Raw genomic sequence first — 14248 nt, forward strand, 5'->3', positions numbered from 1 at the left:
TTCGCGGGGGATAGGGGCAGAGCCGGACCCACCCCCATGAGTTCCTGTAGTCTCTTGAGACTACGACGGGAACTCCCCATAGCCATTCCCTATTGGCGATCTACACGGGGCAGGAGCGTAGGAAGATCGCTCCTGCTCCAAAAGCCCGCTAGACCACCAGGTAAGGCCGGGACGCCGGGGGGGGGGGGGGGAGGGGGAAGGCTAAACTATGTTTTTTTTTCCTTTTTTCCCCCTCCCCAAAAATTGCAAATATATGAAATCGCGATTGCCGAAACTGCAAATGGGGAGGGGGAAGTGTACAATTTAAGAGTAGCATGCAGCCAAATCAGAATTACTGCCAATTAAGTGCCTCTTTGCTCCACTAGTTAAATCGCTGGAGATCATTAACGAATTATTTGGGCAACTGTTGTAAAATCTGGGGGTTAGTGTGCAAAACCTATAGCTTATAACTGCAAGTGGGTGCCAATTTGGAGTAGAGGGCATGGGCAGGACAGGGGCGTGTCTAGCACGTATGCTCTAAGATTCTACAACACTGTCATTTACACACACAAATGCAGCATTTAGTTGTGGTCATTTACACCAGCCATTGACAAGGCATAATTGGCCATGCATAAAGGTCAACGTGACAATGCCGACTTACTTTAGTATTCCTAAACAGCAATTAGGTGCATAATAATAATAATAGCTTTATTTATATCCTGTCATACCTTTTCAGTTCAAGACGGTATACAACAAGAACAACAAGAGATGCTGTAAGGACAGCGAGGTTACATCAGTTAGATGGGAAGGTGTGGAAGACAGAATTTGCACTTTGTGCACAGAATCCTATGCTTAAATATCAGTGACCCTTTCAAAATACCCCCATGTGAACAAAGGTAAAGTCAGTAAACAAAATTTTATTGGAACATTGCTCAACACTGAGAAATTCTGTTTTTAAGTATAAAGCTACCTTCTTGAACATGAAGATGGACAGACCCATTTTCCAAAATGAATAAGGATACAATAAATAATGGAGTTTTACATAACTAGAACTGTACACAAAAACATTTCCCCACAGCCATATAAATTTACATTTAACAGTGCAACATATATAATTAAATCTTTTGTTTTAGTAGACTAAACACAAACAACTACCTTGGTTTTATGATTATATATATATATTTTTTTTTTCAAGGGTCTGTACAGGTTTCTAAACCATAAAACTGCAAAAGGCACAATTGTCTATACAACATGTACAAAAATGGCTGGAGCCGACAAGACACAATTATTGGTCAAGAATTCATGATTGCACAAAGATTAGTACAAGTCTGTGTCAGAAAAAAATGTGCTTTAAGGAAAAGGTGGTTTGCAAACAAACCGTTAAGTGTTTTATATGTATATATAAAAATAAAGCTTTTAGGTTGCTATTACAAGTCTGTCTTCATCATCATCACTGCTGTCATCACTAAACTGCACAGTATTCTGCTTGCGTGGCAGACCTAGCCTCTGAACTTGGGTTTCAGCAGACCGAGTCTCATGAACCTGGGGACCAGGCACACTTCCACTAGTCACCTTGAGGAAGGGCTCTGATGAGCACACTGCTTTGCACAGAACAGAATTGATGTTGCTCTGTGGTTTCATGCGATCCACGTGGTCAACTTCTTCTAGGTTTGTTTTCTCTTGAGCATTCAGCCTTTTGTAATCATGTAAAGTGTCGGGGTGCGATATCCTTTTTCCATTATATTCCTGTAGAGGAGGAGTTACCTGAGAAGATCCAGTTCTGCTAGTCCGATTGAAATGACTGATGGGAAGGCTGACAGGCATCTGTTCTTGTTGAGTTTCACAAGCTTTCTTGCCCTGACCTTCTGTACTTAGTGGGCTAATGGATGGAATTAAAGTAGGGAGTGCTATGTTTAGTATCTGCAGTCCTGGAATATGTGTCTGAGGAACTGGATTGCTCTGAGAAGGGCTAGCAGTCAAAACTTGTAGCCCTACAGCATTTAAAGTAAGTCCAGAGGGGTGTATTGGTGAAGCCACATTCGTGTTTGTTAGCCCTAATAAATTTAATGTCTCCATGCTTAGTGATGGAAGGGGTTGAAGGCTAGGTGCACTCAGATTTGGTAGGCCTGGCACACTTACCTGGCCTACTGGGATACATGGTACAACACTATTCACTTCAGCAATTCCTATTGGATTTGTAGAGCTGCATACCCCAGAAGCATTGTCACTAGGGCCACCTGTCGGTCTATGGAACACACTGACTGCAGGTATAGTGAGCTGTACTGGTCCAGCTTGAATGGGCACAAATGTGGAGTACGTAGGTACCAGTTGGACTCCCCCTACTGGAATCATGCTGTAAGGTGTTCGTGCTGGCTGCTGTGAATGCAAAGGAAGATGACTGAAGAGGTGAGTCTGAGGTACCGCTATTTCTGTAGCCTTCAGTATCTTCTCTTGGTGAATTTTATAATCCGACACTGTCGTAGTCTGCGTGCTGTGATCCACAGGTGGCGAAGGCAGCTTTGCAGAGGAGTCCTAACAAGAAAGAAAATTATTCTTTAATGATCAGTTTAAAGGAAGAATGAAATTTTCATTACAGAATTCTAGAGAAGTTTGAATTATGTTCTTTCCCATAGAAACAGAGTCCCCCTAGTTCCAGTTTATGTTCTTCTTAAGAAATAATTCTCTATTTTTGACTGCACAATCTGCTGCTTTCAATAGAATTCTGATTTCACATTTTCTGAAGAATTATTCATTTTGCCTTCCTATGAATACTTCATTAAGAAAGAAAATGAACAATTATTCAAGGTAAATTCAACTGCACCCAAAATAGTTCAAGAAATATATTACTTACCACATTAAGCACTGAAGCTAAATATATATAGACTAATATAGTGCTCTGAAACATTCACTTGGTACTGAAAAAAGTCATTGGGCACAATACCAAACTAATTACCCTACCAAGCAGATTCTAGAACAAAGCAATCTATTACTGGGGAAAACAAAATTGTTTCACTATTGTTTATTTACTATCAGAAGATTAATCTGTAAGAACTTCGTATATTTCATCATGGCAGATGAGGAAGACATGTCTGGGAGAGCACGCCAGAGGTATGTGATTGAATTTTGTGTTAAACTTGGAAAATGTTTGGAAACGTGGTGAAACAATTGGCCATACTGCGTGCTCTCACTGACACGTCTCCTTCATCTGCCATGATGAAACGAACAAAGTTCTTCCTCTCATTGTGACCCAACAATGAAGACTATGGGCTCCTTTTAGTAAGCCGCGCTAGTGAGGTTAACGTGCGCGACTTTTCATCACGTGCTGGCCTAAAAATTACCGCCTGCTCAAGAGAAGATGGTGGCGGCGGTTTAGCGCGCGGTATTACGCGTGTTAAACCGCTAGCATGCCTTTGTAAAAGGAGCCCTAAGGCAGTCCAACTGCAGGTTCAGAAACATACATGTATGAGCTTAAAAAGAACCAGCACAGCATTGCCATATCTACTTCTTGGAAATTAAAAAAAAAAATCAGCACTCATACATAAATACACACACACACATTTATCTATTGAAAAAGCTAATGCTGACCATATCCTAGTAAGTGATTTCTTTTTTTTTACATATTTATAGAACTTTTTAAGCCACATTTTTCTGAAGCCAAGGCCCCTTGTTTCTCCATAAAAACAAAAAAAATAATCTTGCATTTTCTTGCCTTTGTCAGGAGTGTAGTTTCTGAAGTTCTGGAACCTTCCAGAACTTCTATATCTGGATAGTCTACGGACATCTGATAGCTGGGGGATTTAGAGGAGGCTGGTGATGACTGGGTACAGTCCACATCTGCTGCATGCTGTAGCACGCTGTTGACATTTGTCTCCTGATGCCTGCCAGCTACAGGTGACCTTGCAGTCCTGAAGTCTGATGATGTGGTAAGTGCAGTCATCTTTGTGAGTAGTGCTTTGGGCAGAATATTTACAAGACCTGCCTGACCCCGAGAAAAGCAGTCTGCGATTCTGGTTTCTTCACTGGCACTGAAAGGCTCATGGTGGCTGGATCGATCTGGATGATGCTGGGGGCTGGCTGTAACTGAAGGGGTAGCAGATAGTCCTGACTCAGCTTGGCTGTCTTCGTCATCATCCTCATTGTCGTCATCGTCTGCACCATCAGAATCTTCCACATCATATCCTGGCCTCTCACAACTATACTTCTGCCTCTCAACTGTGGAAAGTTAAAATTAAAAAAATTAGAGAAGCAGCAGTTTCACTGAGATTCACAGATTTAAAACAACAAAATCAAGTCACTTTTGCCTATGTGTAAGATGTGCATTGATCACTTGCAGTACAATGAACAAGGAAATAATGGAATTCTGGCATCAATGACAGTAGAACACCAAGCTGAATGCAACACAATCCATTCCATAAATTATAAGTACAGACTAAAATGACTTTGTTCTTGATTGGAAAACTCTCCTACTCCATTTGGGGAAGTAGGGGGAGGGAAGGAAGGTAATCAAGGAGAGTTAAGGCCCTAAGGTCACATTATTTGACTCTTACACAACTTACAGAGCTCTAATGCCGCTTGAAATAAAACGCCACAGCGATATTTTAATTGGCCATGGGTTAGGCAGTAATGAGATATAAAACATGCAAATATATGTTTTGCATCTTACTAATATGCAAATACCCTGTGTCTTGTACTGACATACCGCAAGTTGTGCTAGGGCCCAAAAATCATGGTAAAATAATCCCAGCTTTTTTGGGAGATTATTTCACTGGCAGGAAGCATTGGACTACTAAGCTGTGGTCCAATTTTCCCTGGCTGGAAGAGCAATGTGCCCTCCAGCTCAAGCTCTCCCCTGGTATCGGACACCCTTCCATCATCTGAAGGCCCCTCTCAAGATGCAGTCTCAATACACCCTGACTATTGCTGCAGCCTTAAGACTCCCAGACCACCCCACTCCCCATAAGAGCTATCTTTATAAAAAGTGGTGGACCGAGGGGAGGGGGGATTCATCTGGCGCCTTTGGGAAAATGTCATGAGTACCACTAGCGGTCATGCATCCTTATAAGGAAATATGACCCCCAGTGATAGTCACACAAAAACATTGCTAGTGGGTGCCTTTAGGAAAATGGCAGTCACAACATTCTCCTGAAGGTGCCAAACTAGGCAGGAGTGAATGTACTTTGCTTCTGCCCAGAGAACTTTACCCCTGAACCACCACAGCTTGTAAAGGCAGCCTCTATATTGGTGGGAAGAAGTTTTGAGATGGCAGAAAAAGCCTTGAGGCCTGGGGAAGGGAGGGAGACCCTGTTCTCCTGGCCCAGGAGCATCAGGCTGTGGCTTTGAGGCCTGATATTCTCGGACTATAGGAATAATACTGCTTGTGAGATGGCTTGCAATCAGCATTATTTTTTTAAAACAGGATTCAGCAACCTGAGATCCTGTAGGTTGCCAAATCTACCGGTGAATCAAGGTGCAGTAAAAGGCAATATTACTTGCAAGCTATTTTTTCACAATGGGAACTCTCTATGGAGTTTCCCTTGTAAATCAAACCAGCAAGTTACATATTTACAAAAGGTATTTGCAGACCTTGCTCAATTCATTCAAAATATTTATAGCCTCTAGAGGATAAATATATGAAACCTCTCTCCTTCCCAAATATGTAAAAAAAATAATTTGCCAAAAAAATCTCACCACAAAAAACACCCCAATGATATTGATCACAGCTTTAAAAAATGGTATTTGGCATTTAGCAGCGTTACCTGAAATGCTCTACGGACATCTGCTATTGCACTGACAGAGATACCCACAAACATCTATTCATCCAAATACAGATGCATCTTCTGTTCACCTCTGGCAGCCCTCAGTAAAGGAACACATTTACTCTAGCTTGAGGCTGGTAAAAATTCAGACAGTAGTGGTATTGTAACTGCAGTATCCATTTGGCTTGTACAAATTTTTTATTTTTTTTGGAAAAGTAGGAAGGCTATCTTCAACAAATTCTCTTTTATTCTATCACAAACACACCCTAAATCATGTTTAGTATCCTTCCCCAAACATCTTGTTTTATAAAAGTTATGCTTAATGACCCAGTGCCATTTTTACCATTAGGAACCCTAGTCAGACATGTGGAGGCCAATTGTTAAAAAAACATGTAGCGAAGCTAGTAATGATTAAGTGACCAGCCTGCCATGTTTGAAAAATGACTCCCATCAATGCAGCCAAGTTGTACCTTTGACTCCATTAAAAAGAGGCAAGATCATGAATAGGCTCTGAAAGCAAATATACTTGGCATATATTCTCACAAGTGGGTGATGTCATCCAAGGAACCAGGTACGAGCGCTACCAAATGCACTGTAACTTTAAATCTTTAGGCAGTGCCCATACTAGAGAATTGCACGGGAACAGAAATCCCACCTGTCCCCGCCAGGATCCTCTCCGTCTCCACCCGTCCCCGTCAGGATCCTCTCCATCCCCACCCATCCCCGCCCGTCCCCATAAAAAGCATCAATTACTTCTGACAGGATCAGTTTCTTTTGTGTTTGCGCTGCTGTTTTCCTTGTGGAATCTCTTTGGTGGAACCCTTTTTTTGTTTTCTGTTCAGGTAATCAACTTATAAACCCCCTCTTTTACTAAGGCTGACATGTTCATTATATTATATGGACGAACCCTGCTTCCAAAGCCTTCCATCCCCGTGGGAGTCCCGTTGGCTAGAGGGGGGGCCCCGTGGGAGTCCCATGGGCCAGAGGGGGGTCCCCGTGGGAGTCCTGTGGGTTAGGCGGGGAGGATTCCCATGGGACCCGCGGGATTCCCATAATCCCTGTTCCTGTGCAGACCTCTAGCCCATACTGGTGGAATTTTGTTCCAAATAGTAGTAAGAAGTAAAGGTATGGATTAAGGACCAATTAGCTGCTTTGCAGATGTCCTCAACAGAGCAGAAATGAGTCATTGAAGCAGCCGTAGCTTGGATATTGTGGGCTGTTACATGGCCTTGTAGCATCAGCGAAGGAGATAGTCCGGTAGTCAACTGGAGATGGTTCTCTGAGTCTATTAGGGTCAAAATTCAACAAGGAGTTGAAAAGATCCTCTAGGAGGTTTAGGAGATACAGTCCAGTAGCCAACTGGAGATGGTTCTCAGAGTCTATTAGGGTCAAAAATCCACAAGGAATTGAGAAGATCCTCTATGAGGTTTACCCGATCCGGGTACATGGCAGAGCACATTTGCAGCCCAAGGTGTGAAGAGCTGCTTCTCCAGGATGAGAATGTGACTTTGGAAAGAAAATAGGCAATACTATGGATTGGTAGCGGTGGAATTCTGAAACAACTTCGGATAGGAATTTTGGATGAGTTCGAAGCACTACTCTGTCAAGGTAGAATCTTGTGTAGGAAGGTTCCAACACAACAGCTTGAAGCTGACACACACATCATGCAGAGGTGAGGGAAATGAGGAAGATGACTTTCCACGTGAGAAGTTTGAGAGATCAAGACATAAGCAGCTCAAAGGGAGCCATCATAAGAGTAGATAGTACCATGTTAAAATCTTAAGCAACAGGAGGAGGCTTGATAGTATTTCGACGCCCCATCATTCCGCTTACTTGTGCAATCCTCCATCTTAAGTCTACTCGACTACTGCAATATCATTTACCTGGGATCTTGCAAAAGAAACCCACTCAAAGACTGCAAATCATCCAAAACACGGCAATCCGACTGATCTTCGGACTGAAAAAAATGGGAACACATAACTCCCTACTACCAAAAACTTCACTGGCTACCCTTGGAAGCAAGAGTGCAATTCAAGTTCGCCTGTTTCTGTTTCAAATCCATCCTTGGCTCGGCCCCCCTATACTTGGTACCCCATTTTATCCTAGACCGCCCATCCAAATACACACGCAGAACCCACCTGTTTAGCTATCCTACTCTAAAGGCCTGCTGCTACACAAGATATCTAAATAGAACTCTCGCCTTTCAAGCAGGTCAGCTCAATAACTGGCTGGCCCACATCATCTCACCGCACCTCATCCTACCTAAACTTCAGGAAACTACTAAAAACTAATCTATTTACAACCTAAATGCCTATATCCACTGTATGATTCCCCTTTGTTTTACCTACATTCTTAGATTTATCCTTTATGCAGATTGTCCTGACCTTCTTTACTGTACTTTTTGCTCTGATTGTACCTATTTCTCTGATTGCTTCATCTTTCGCCGATTGTACCATTTCCCCTGATTGCTCCAATTTTCTTTGATTGTATCATTTTCTCTGGCACCTAGTTTCTCTGATTGTTCCATTGTAACATTTCGCTGATTGTCCAGCCCTTCTTCATTGTAAACCGCCTCGAACTACTACGGCTTTGGCGGTATATAAGAAATAAATTATTATTATTATTATTATTGATAAGTAGTTTCATGTGGAATAGGCCTTTCATGAAACGGGTTGCCAGGGGATGTGCAGATAGAGGTTTCTTGTTCAATGAAGAGTGAAATGCACTGAAAGCATGGAGATGTACTCGAACCAAATTGTTTTTTAGACTAGAGTTAAAGAGGTGGAGAAGGTAATCTAGTATGGATGGAAGCAGATATGTGACAGTTCCAGAGAATACACAAAAAATAGTTATACAATGAATATACAAAAAGTCACAACTGGTCCAATTTCAAGGAGGGTCCCCATTCAACATCCTCAAAGCATATAAAAAAGTGGCCCCTAACTCTGGACCTAGTTGAGACTATAAAAACAGTCAAAACAAAAAGGAACTGCAGAGCTGATGTACCTGATGCAGGTGCTTTATTCAGTCGAATAAAATATCAATATAGGGGATAACAGTTCAAATCCATATATATTTTAGATAGTTCAGGTTCACATATGTCTTGAATAATTCAAATCCATATTTACTGTATTGAGTAAGGATCCAACACGATCTGTGTTTCGATTAAAATATTTTCCTCAGGGGTCCTAAGAATTCCAAGGTGGATACACACGAAAAGTGTGTGGATGAACCAGATGCCTGTGTTAATGAGAAACTGGTTTTGCACGGTGGTAAACATCATCTGGTTGAAACCATGCCCCAAATCTTTGGATAGGAGGGGGTGCTGAAACTTACAAGTTATTCCATATATTCACCCCTAAGTTCAACTCACTTGGCACATTGTGTCTGAAGTTTCTGTAGACCTTCCAAAAAATACTCTGATATCTATTTATTTATTTTTATTTATTCAATTTTTTAGCTTGTCCTCCCAAAGGAGCCCAGAACGGGTTACAAAGTACATCCATAATAATCCAGACAGAGCAGAGATGACATAGTTTACATAAATTACAATATAGACATGACAATAAAACATATGCACTAAGTAGCATCTGGTGAGATTAGATGGCGTAGGTATGTAGCGCGCGGTATTACGCACATTAAACCGCTAGAGTGACTTGATAAAAGGCACCCTTTATCTCCCCCCCTCTCATCTTCTTGTCCCACATCATCACAAAAGTCTAACTGCCACCTCCTCTCAAAGCATGATATTTATGGATGACCCCTTATATACAGTACCTTCCCTCCTTACTGTAATACTAACTGTAAAAATGACCCATAGTCCCTCCTTTACTGAATCTCACATCTGGGAAATTGAAGGCTGGAAATTCCTTCCAGTCCACTTCACTCTTGGCTGACAAGTGCTAGTAGGAATCTCTCCTTTCCCCTTAGTGTCCAAAACAAACACACACAAGCGTGCAAGTGATTTTCAACTGAAAACCTAGTTAGTTAGTTCAACTGAAACTGCCCTTAAACATAAACATCTCAAATTAGCTCACTTAGGGCTAGATTCACTAATCCGTGTCCGATCCGTGGGCGATTGCAGGCAGGTCGACAAATTCACTAAAGGCCTGCATGCAAATGGCACGCCCCCACTAACCACATGGATCACTGGAGAGCAATCCTTGAGCATGCGTAGACCATTTTCCTTGACTGTAGATGGTCTGCGAATGCGCTGGCCCTTCATGCTCGGCAGAGCTTTTTTTTTTTTTTTTACTTAGCTGACTTTTTTTTTTTCTTTGTGAGCCTGTGGTTTAAACCCGTTTTAAATCCACGGGTTAAAACCACGGACTCGCACTGGGGCTGAGCTGGGAAGGCGAGGTGGGGCTGAGCAGGGCAGGTGAGTTGGGGCAGAAAGGCAGAAGTCAGCAGAGAGCAGGAAAGGTCGTGAGGGTCTGGCCCCCCCAGTCGCTTCTTTTTGGATCGGTCAGCCCAGTCGGTGTTGCTGAAAAAGTTTAGTGAATTGCGGCCTTCCTGCTTTGCATGCCGCTTACTCTCATTTGCATGTGCGGATCAGAATCGGATCGGCCATGAGGTTAGTGAATCTGGTCAGGGTTGCAAACCGATCGATACACGATCGGCTTGCTTAATGAATCTAGCCCTTAGTGGGTCTTTCAAACTGACCCTAAACTAACCCATCTGCTTTAAGATGATACATCGCAGCTGAGATAATATTTACCTGAAGACAGAGTAAAATCTAAAAATGCAAATATGATAAAGATTCCCTTCTGTTAGTTTTCTTCATTGGACTGCTTAGATGATTCATAGCTGTCATAGGAGACAGTTCTGTAATTGCTTGAGCTCCCCCAATATTGAACACATTTCTTAGCATTCTCCAGGGAGAATTTTTTCCATTAGGTTTAGCACTGCCAATAATTTTTTAAAAGTTGGCTCTTATGAGAGCTGTGTGTAGATACTGCCAGTGAGTAGTAAGAAAATCTTCCCTCTCTGATTTGGGTTTTTCTTCCCTGAAGCACTACAGCTGTCTGTGTTTGTGGACAAAGCTAATTTTGTGGACTAATTCTTCCTTTGATCTCCCTATTGACTGAAACCATAGCAGTTTGCTTTCTGGGTGACTGGAAGCAGACAGTTGTATTAGGGCACATCTCTTTCATGTCAGCTTTCAAGTTGCAAATACTCCTCTCCTTTTTGTATCCACGCATAAAAAAGACATAAATCTATCTAATGCATTCTGATATTATCCATACTATTAAATGCACCACAGTTTAGAAAATGGACATATACGTGACCGTCTCTGGGAAAAGGTGACTGAAGCAACCAGAAACAAAAAATGAGGTTTAATGAATTCTGTTAGAGCAAACAATTTGTAATACAACAGCCCAAGCCCCATCTTTTTATGTGAATAAATTAAAAAGTTACAGGAATTCAATCACGTAACTTTTGCAGACTGCTGATGGGCCATGACATGAAATACTGGTCATTCTCAACATTTTGAATCTGCTACTTTAGTCACCATTTCGCAGAGATGGTCACATAGGCCCATATTCTATAAACAGTACCTTAACTTAGGTGCCCGACCGGTGCTTAAGTTAAGTGCAAAACACTGTTTAAAAGCACTCTTAAAACAAATTTCAAGATGCCTACCAGTGCCTAAGCAACAGCACCGGAATCACGTCATAGGCCCATATTCTATAAATGGTGCTTTAAGTTAGGTGCTGGCTTTTTTGGGCCTTTTTTTTTAATTTTTTTTTTTTACTTCTTTGGGTGGTGGGAGGGGGTAAGTGACCACTGGAGGGCTAAGAGGGGGTTTCATGCCTTAATCCCTCCAGTGGAAGTCACACTGAATATAGTAGAGGGTGTGTGTTGTCGTAGCTTAAAGAGCAAAGAAGTCAAAGTAATACTGTATGACTGAATAAGACTTCTCAGTATACAAATGAGCAAAATATATATCTGACTTATAAAGTAAGTTAAGTGTTCACATACACTCGGAATTGTGAAATTTGACCAAGAGCAATAGCTCCTATAGCCAAACCCACCGCCCCATCACTGTGTATGACTTACTTTAAAAAGAACTTGAAATGAACATACTGTTCAAACACTCAAACTAATTTTCAATGGCAAAAGAGAGAAAGAAGTTCCCACTTAGCTTTCAACTGTGTCAGTAGGTCCCGACATGGACCATGTTTGGAAATTCTTTCTCAAGGGACCCAGAGGGTGATGTAAACTGCTCAAAATGCCAAGGAAATAAGAGTAGTGTGATACGGGCAAAACACCTTGTAATCATATACATAACGTAACTTTACTTCACTGCTTCATTCATATGAAGTGGTCATCTGGTCAGTTTGGGAATTTTTTTAGCAGGGAGTGTGTGGCGCAGGGGTTAGAGCTGCAGCCTCAGCACCCTGAGGCTGTGGGTTCAAATCCCTCACTGCTCCTTGTGACCCTGGGAAAGTCACTTAATCCCCTCATTGCCCCTGGTACATTAAGTAGAGTTTGAGCCCACCGGGACAGATAGGGAAATATGATAAAAGTACCTGAATGCAAACCATTTAGGCTATAAGTGGTATATAAATAATAATCATAAATAAATAAATAAATTTAGATGCTCTTAAAACAAGTCTAGCTCCAAATGTCTACAAAGAGCCTAGAACCTTTTGTTAAAGGTTTGATTATGCCTGACCAGCGTCCAAGTCCTAAGCCTGCCCAAAACACGCCCCCTTAAGATCAGGACACACTAGAGACAAAACAACCAGAAAGAGGTCTAGAAAGTCTATAGTCAAAGTCTTACTAGTCAAAACGTCCGTGGGCATTCTCAAACTAGAGAGAATGCGAACTTGCGACGTTTTCACTTGTAAGACGTCCAAGTTGTCTTTTGGACCTCTGTTTTGAAAATGAGTCCCTCAGTGCACCTTGCAGTAAACCCCTTATGATATGCAGTAAGCAGGCATTAGTAAAAGGACCCGTATGTATGAAGTGGTGACTGACCAAGGAGGTTAGAAGAAAATAAAGGCTAATAAACTGCTCTTGTTGAATATTTTTGAATGTGGAATTGTTTTCTTTAAATCTATTTAAATTGATTATGATGTGCTCTGAGATATAAAGGAGGGGGGAGGTGTTAGCAGGAGGGCCTACTGGCAGGAGGGGTTGGGCTCATTGAAAGCATCTCAAGCTCTACTAGGGAGACGAATAGGGCCGCCTAGGTTCACCTTAAGCAAGCTTGCAGGCCTCCCTAGGCTCCTGGAGGCGCCTTCAATATAGGTGGCCTGCCTGGGAAGTATTTTTTTTTTTTTTTAAAACATGAGTCCCCATTGGCTGATTAGACAGCTGCAGGACATCTACATCTGCCTACAATCGGGACGTAGTTTAAATAATCCAGGCCTAAGTGTCTGGTGGTCGTGTCCGCAACCGCTTTCAGCTCTCATCTTCTCCAGCACCGGACACACGCACAAGCTGCACTGCCTCCAATGGTTACCTTACGTTCTGGAACGTCTCACTGCTGTAATCTTACACAAGCGCTTTCCTGCGTCTGTATGCGATTGTCATCTCCACTCCACCTCACAATCGTGTACAGATGCAGGAAAGCGCTTGCGTGAGGTTACAGCAGTGAGGCAGGCAACGTTCCAGAACATGACTGACGGACACTTAAGGCACAAGTTTGCCATAAAGAAACATTCTTTATAATACTGAGAGCCTCAAATTAGTACCTGGCAGGCCACATGCGGCTTGTGGGCTGCAAGTTTGAGACCACTGCATTATACTAATGTGTTTTGAAAGATCCTACTAAATGTTTATACAATGGAAAACTATTTTCAAACTATGTCAGGGGTCCCTTTTTTTTTTCTAGACACCGTGTAGATGCTTGCAAACTTTTCATTGGGTTTCTAAATTTGAAGGACATAGCTTCAATTCTTTCTGCACACAAAATGATTTTATCTTTGTTTTGTAACTGACAACAGCTGAGGTGACCTTTTCTCTTTTAGCAAATAATGTCAAGACCTTTGACTCCCAAAGCTTGCTCGGTACTAATTACTGCATAAGCTTTCTGACTTTAAAGGGAGGGGTGAAATATCTCTTACTAAGGATTACAACGCTGGAACATTTGCAGTTTATTTCCATTTGGTTTATTACTTTTTCCTTCTCCTTCATGATCTTTTTTTCAGTCTTTTATTGTTGCAGTTATAAGGGGTCCTGGGGAGAAAATGGGTGACCTACCTAGCAATTCTTCTGAACTGGTATATCTGACCTTTCATTTTAAATATTTACTGTTAATGTATATTCTGAGATAGAGAGGTTTTCCATTACATGGTGGTAGAAACTAGTAAGGGCCAATGATGGAACTATTTAATTGCAGATTATATTCTTACCCCTATATTCTGTATATGGTGCCTTATGTTGTGCATGCATAGCTGATTTGTGCACACAACTTATTTGTTCAATAGGCCTAATCAGCGCTGATAATTGACAATTATCACCTTGCAGTGGCACAAATTAAAAGTTACTCTTATTACTTGGAA

The 14248-nt window shown here is 41.8% G+C and overlaps 1 protein-coding gene across 4 annotated transcripts in view; it reads right to left on the bottom strand.

The window, feature by feature from the left end:
- Positions 1–661: 661 nt before the first annotated feature.
- HIVEP1 (HIVEP zinc finger 1) overlaps positions 662–14248 on the bottom strand; it is a 365398-nt gene continuing 351811 nt past the window's right edge. For all 4 annotated transcript variants that reach the window (XM_033934667.1, XM_033934663.1, XM_033934665.1 and 1 more), the window contains 2 exons: positions 3689–4191; positions 662–2511 (listed from right to left, as the gene is read on the bottom strand). In XM_033934667.1, coding sequence (XP_033790558.1) covers positions 1396–2511; positions 3689–4191 — 1619 coding nt within the window. In that variant the 3' untranslated portion in view covers positions 662–1395. The remainder of the gene's footprint in view (positions 2512–3688; positions 4192–14248) is intronic.

The sequence above is a fragment of the Geotrypetes seraphini genome, chromosome 2 (assembly GCF_902459505.1).
Source record: "Geotrypetes seraphini chromosome 2, aGeoSer1.1, whole genome shotgun sequence".
Lineage (NCBI taxonomy): Eukaryota > Metazoa > Chordata > Amphibia > Gymnophiona > Dermophiidae > Geotrypetes > Geotrypetes seraphini.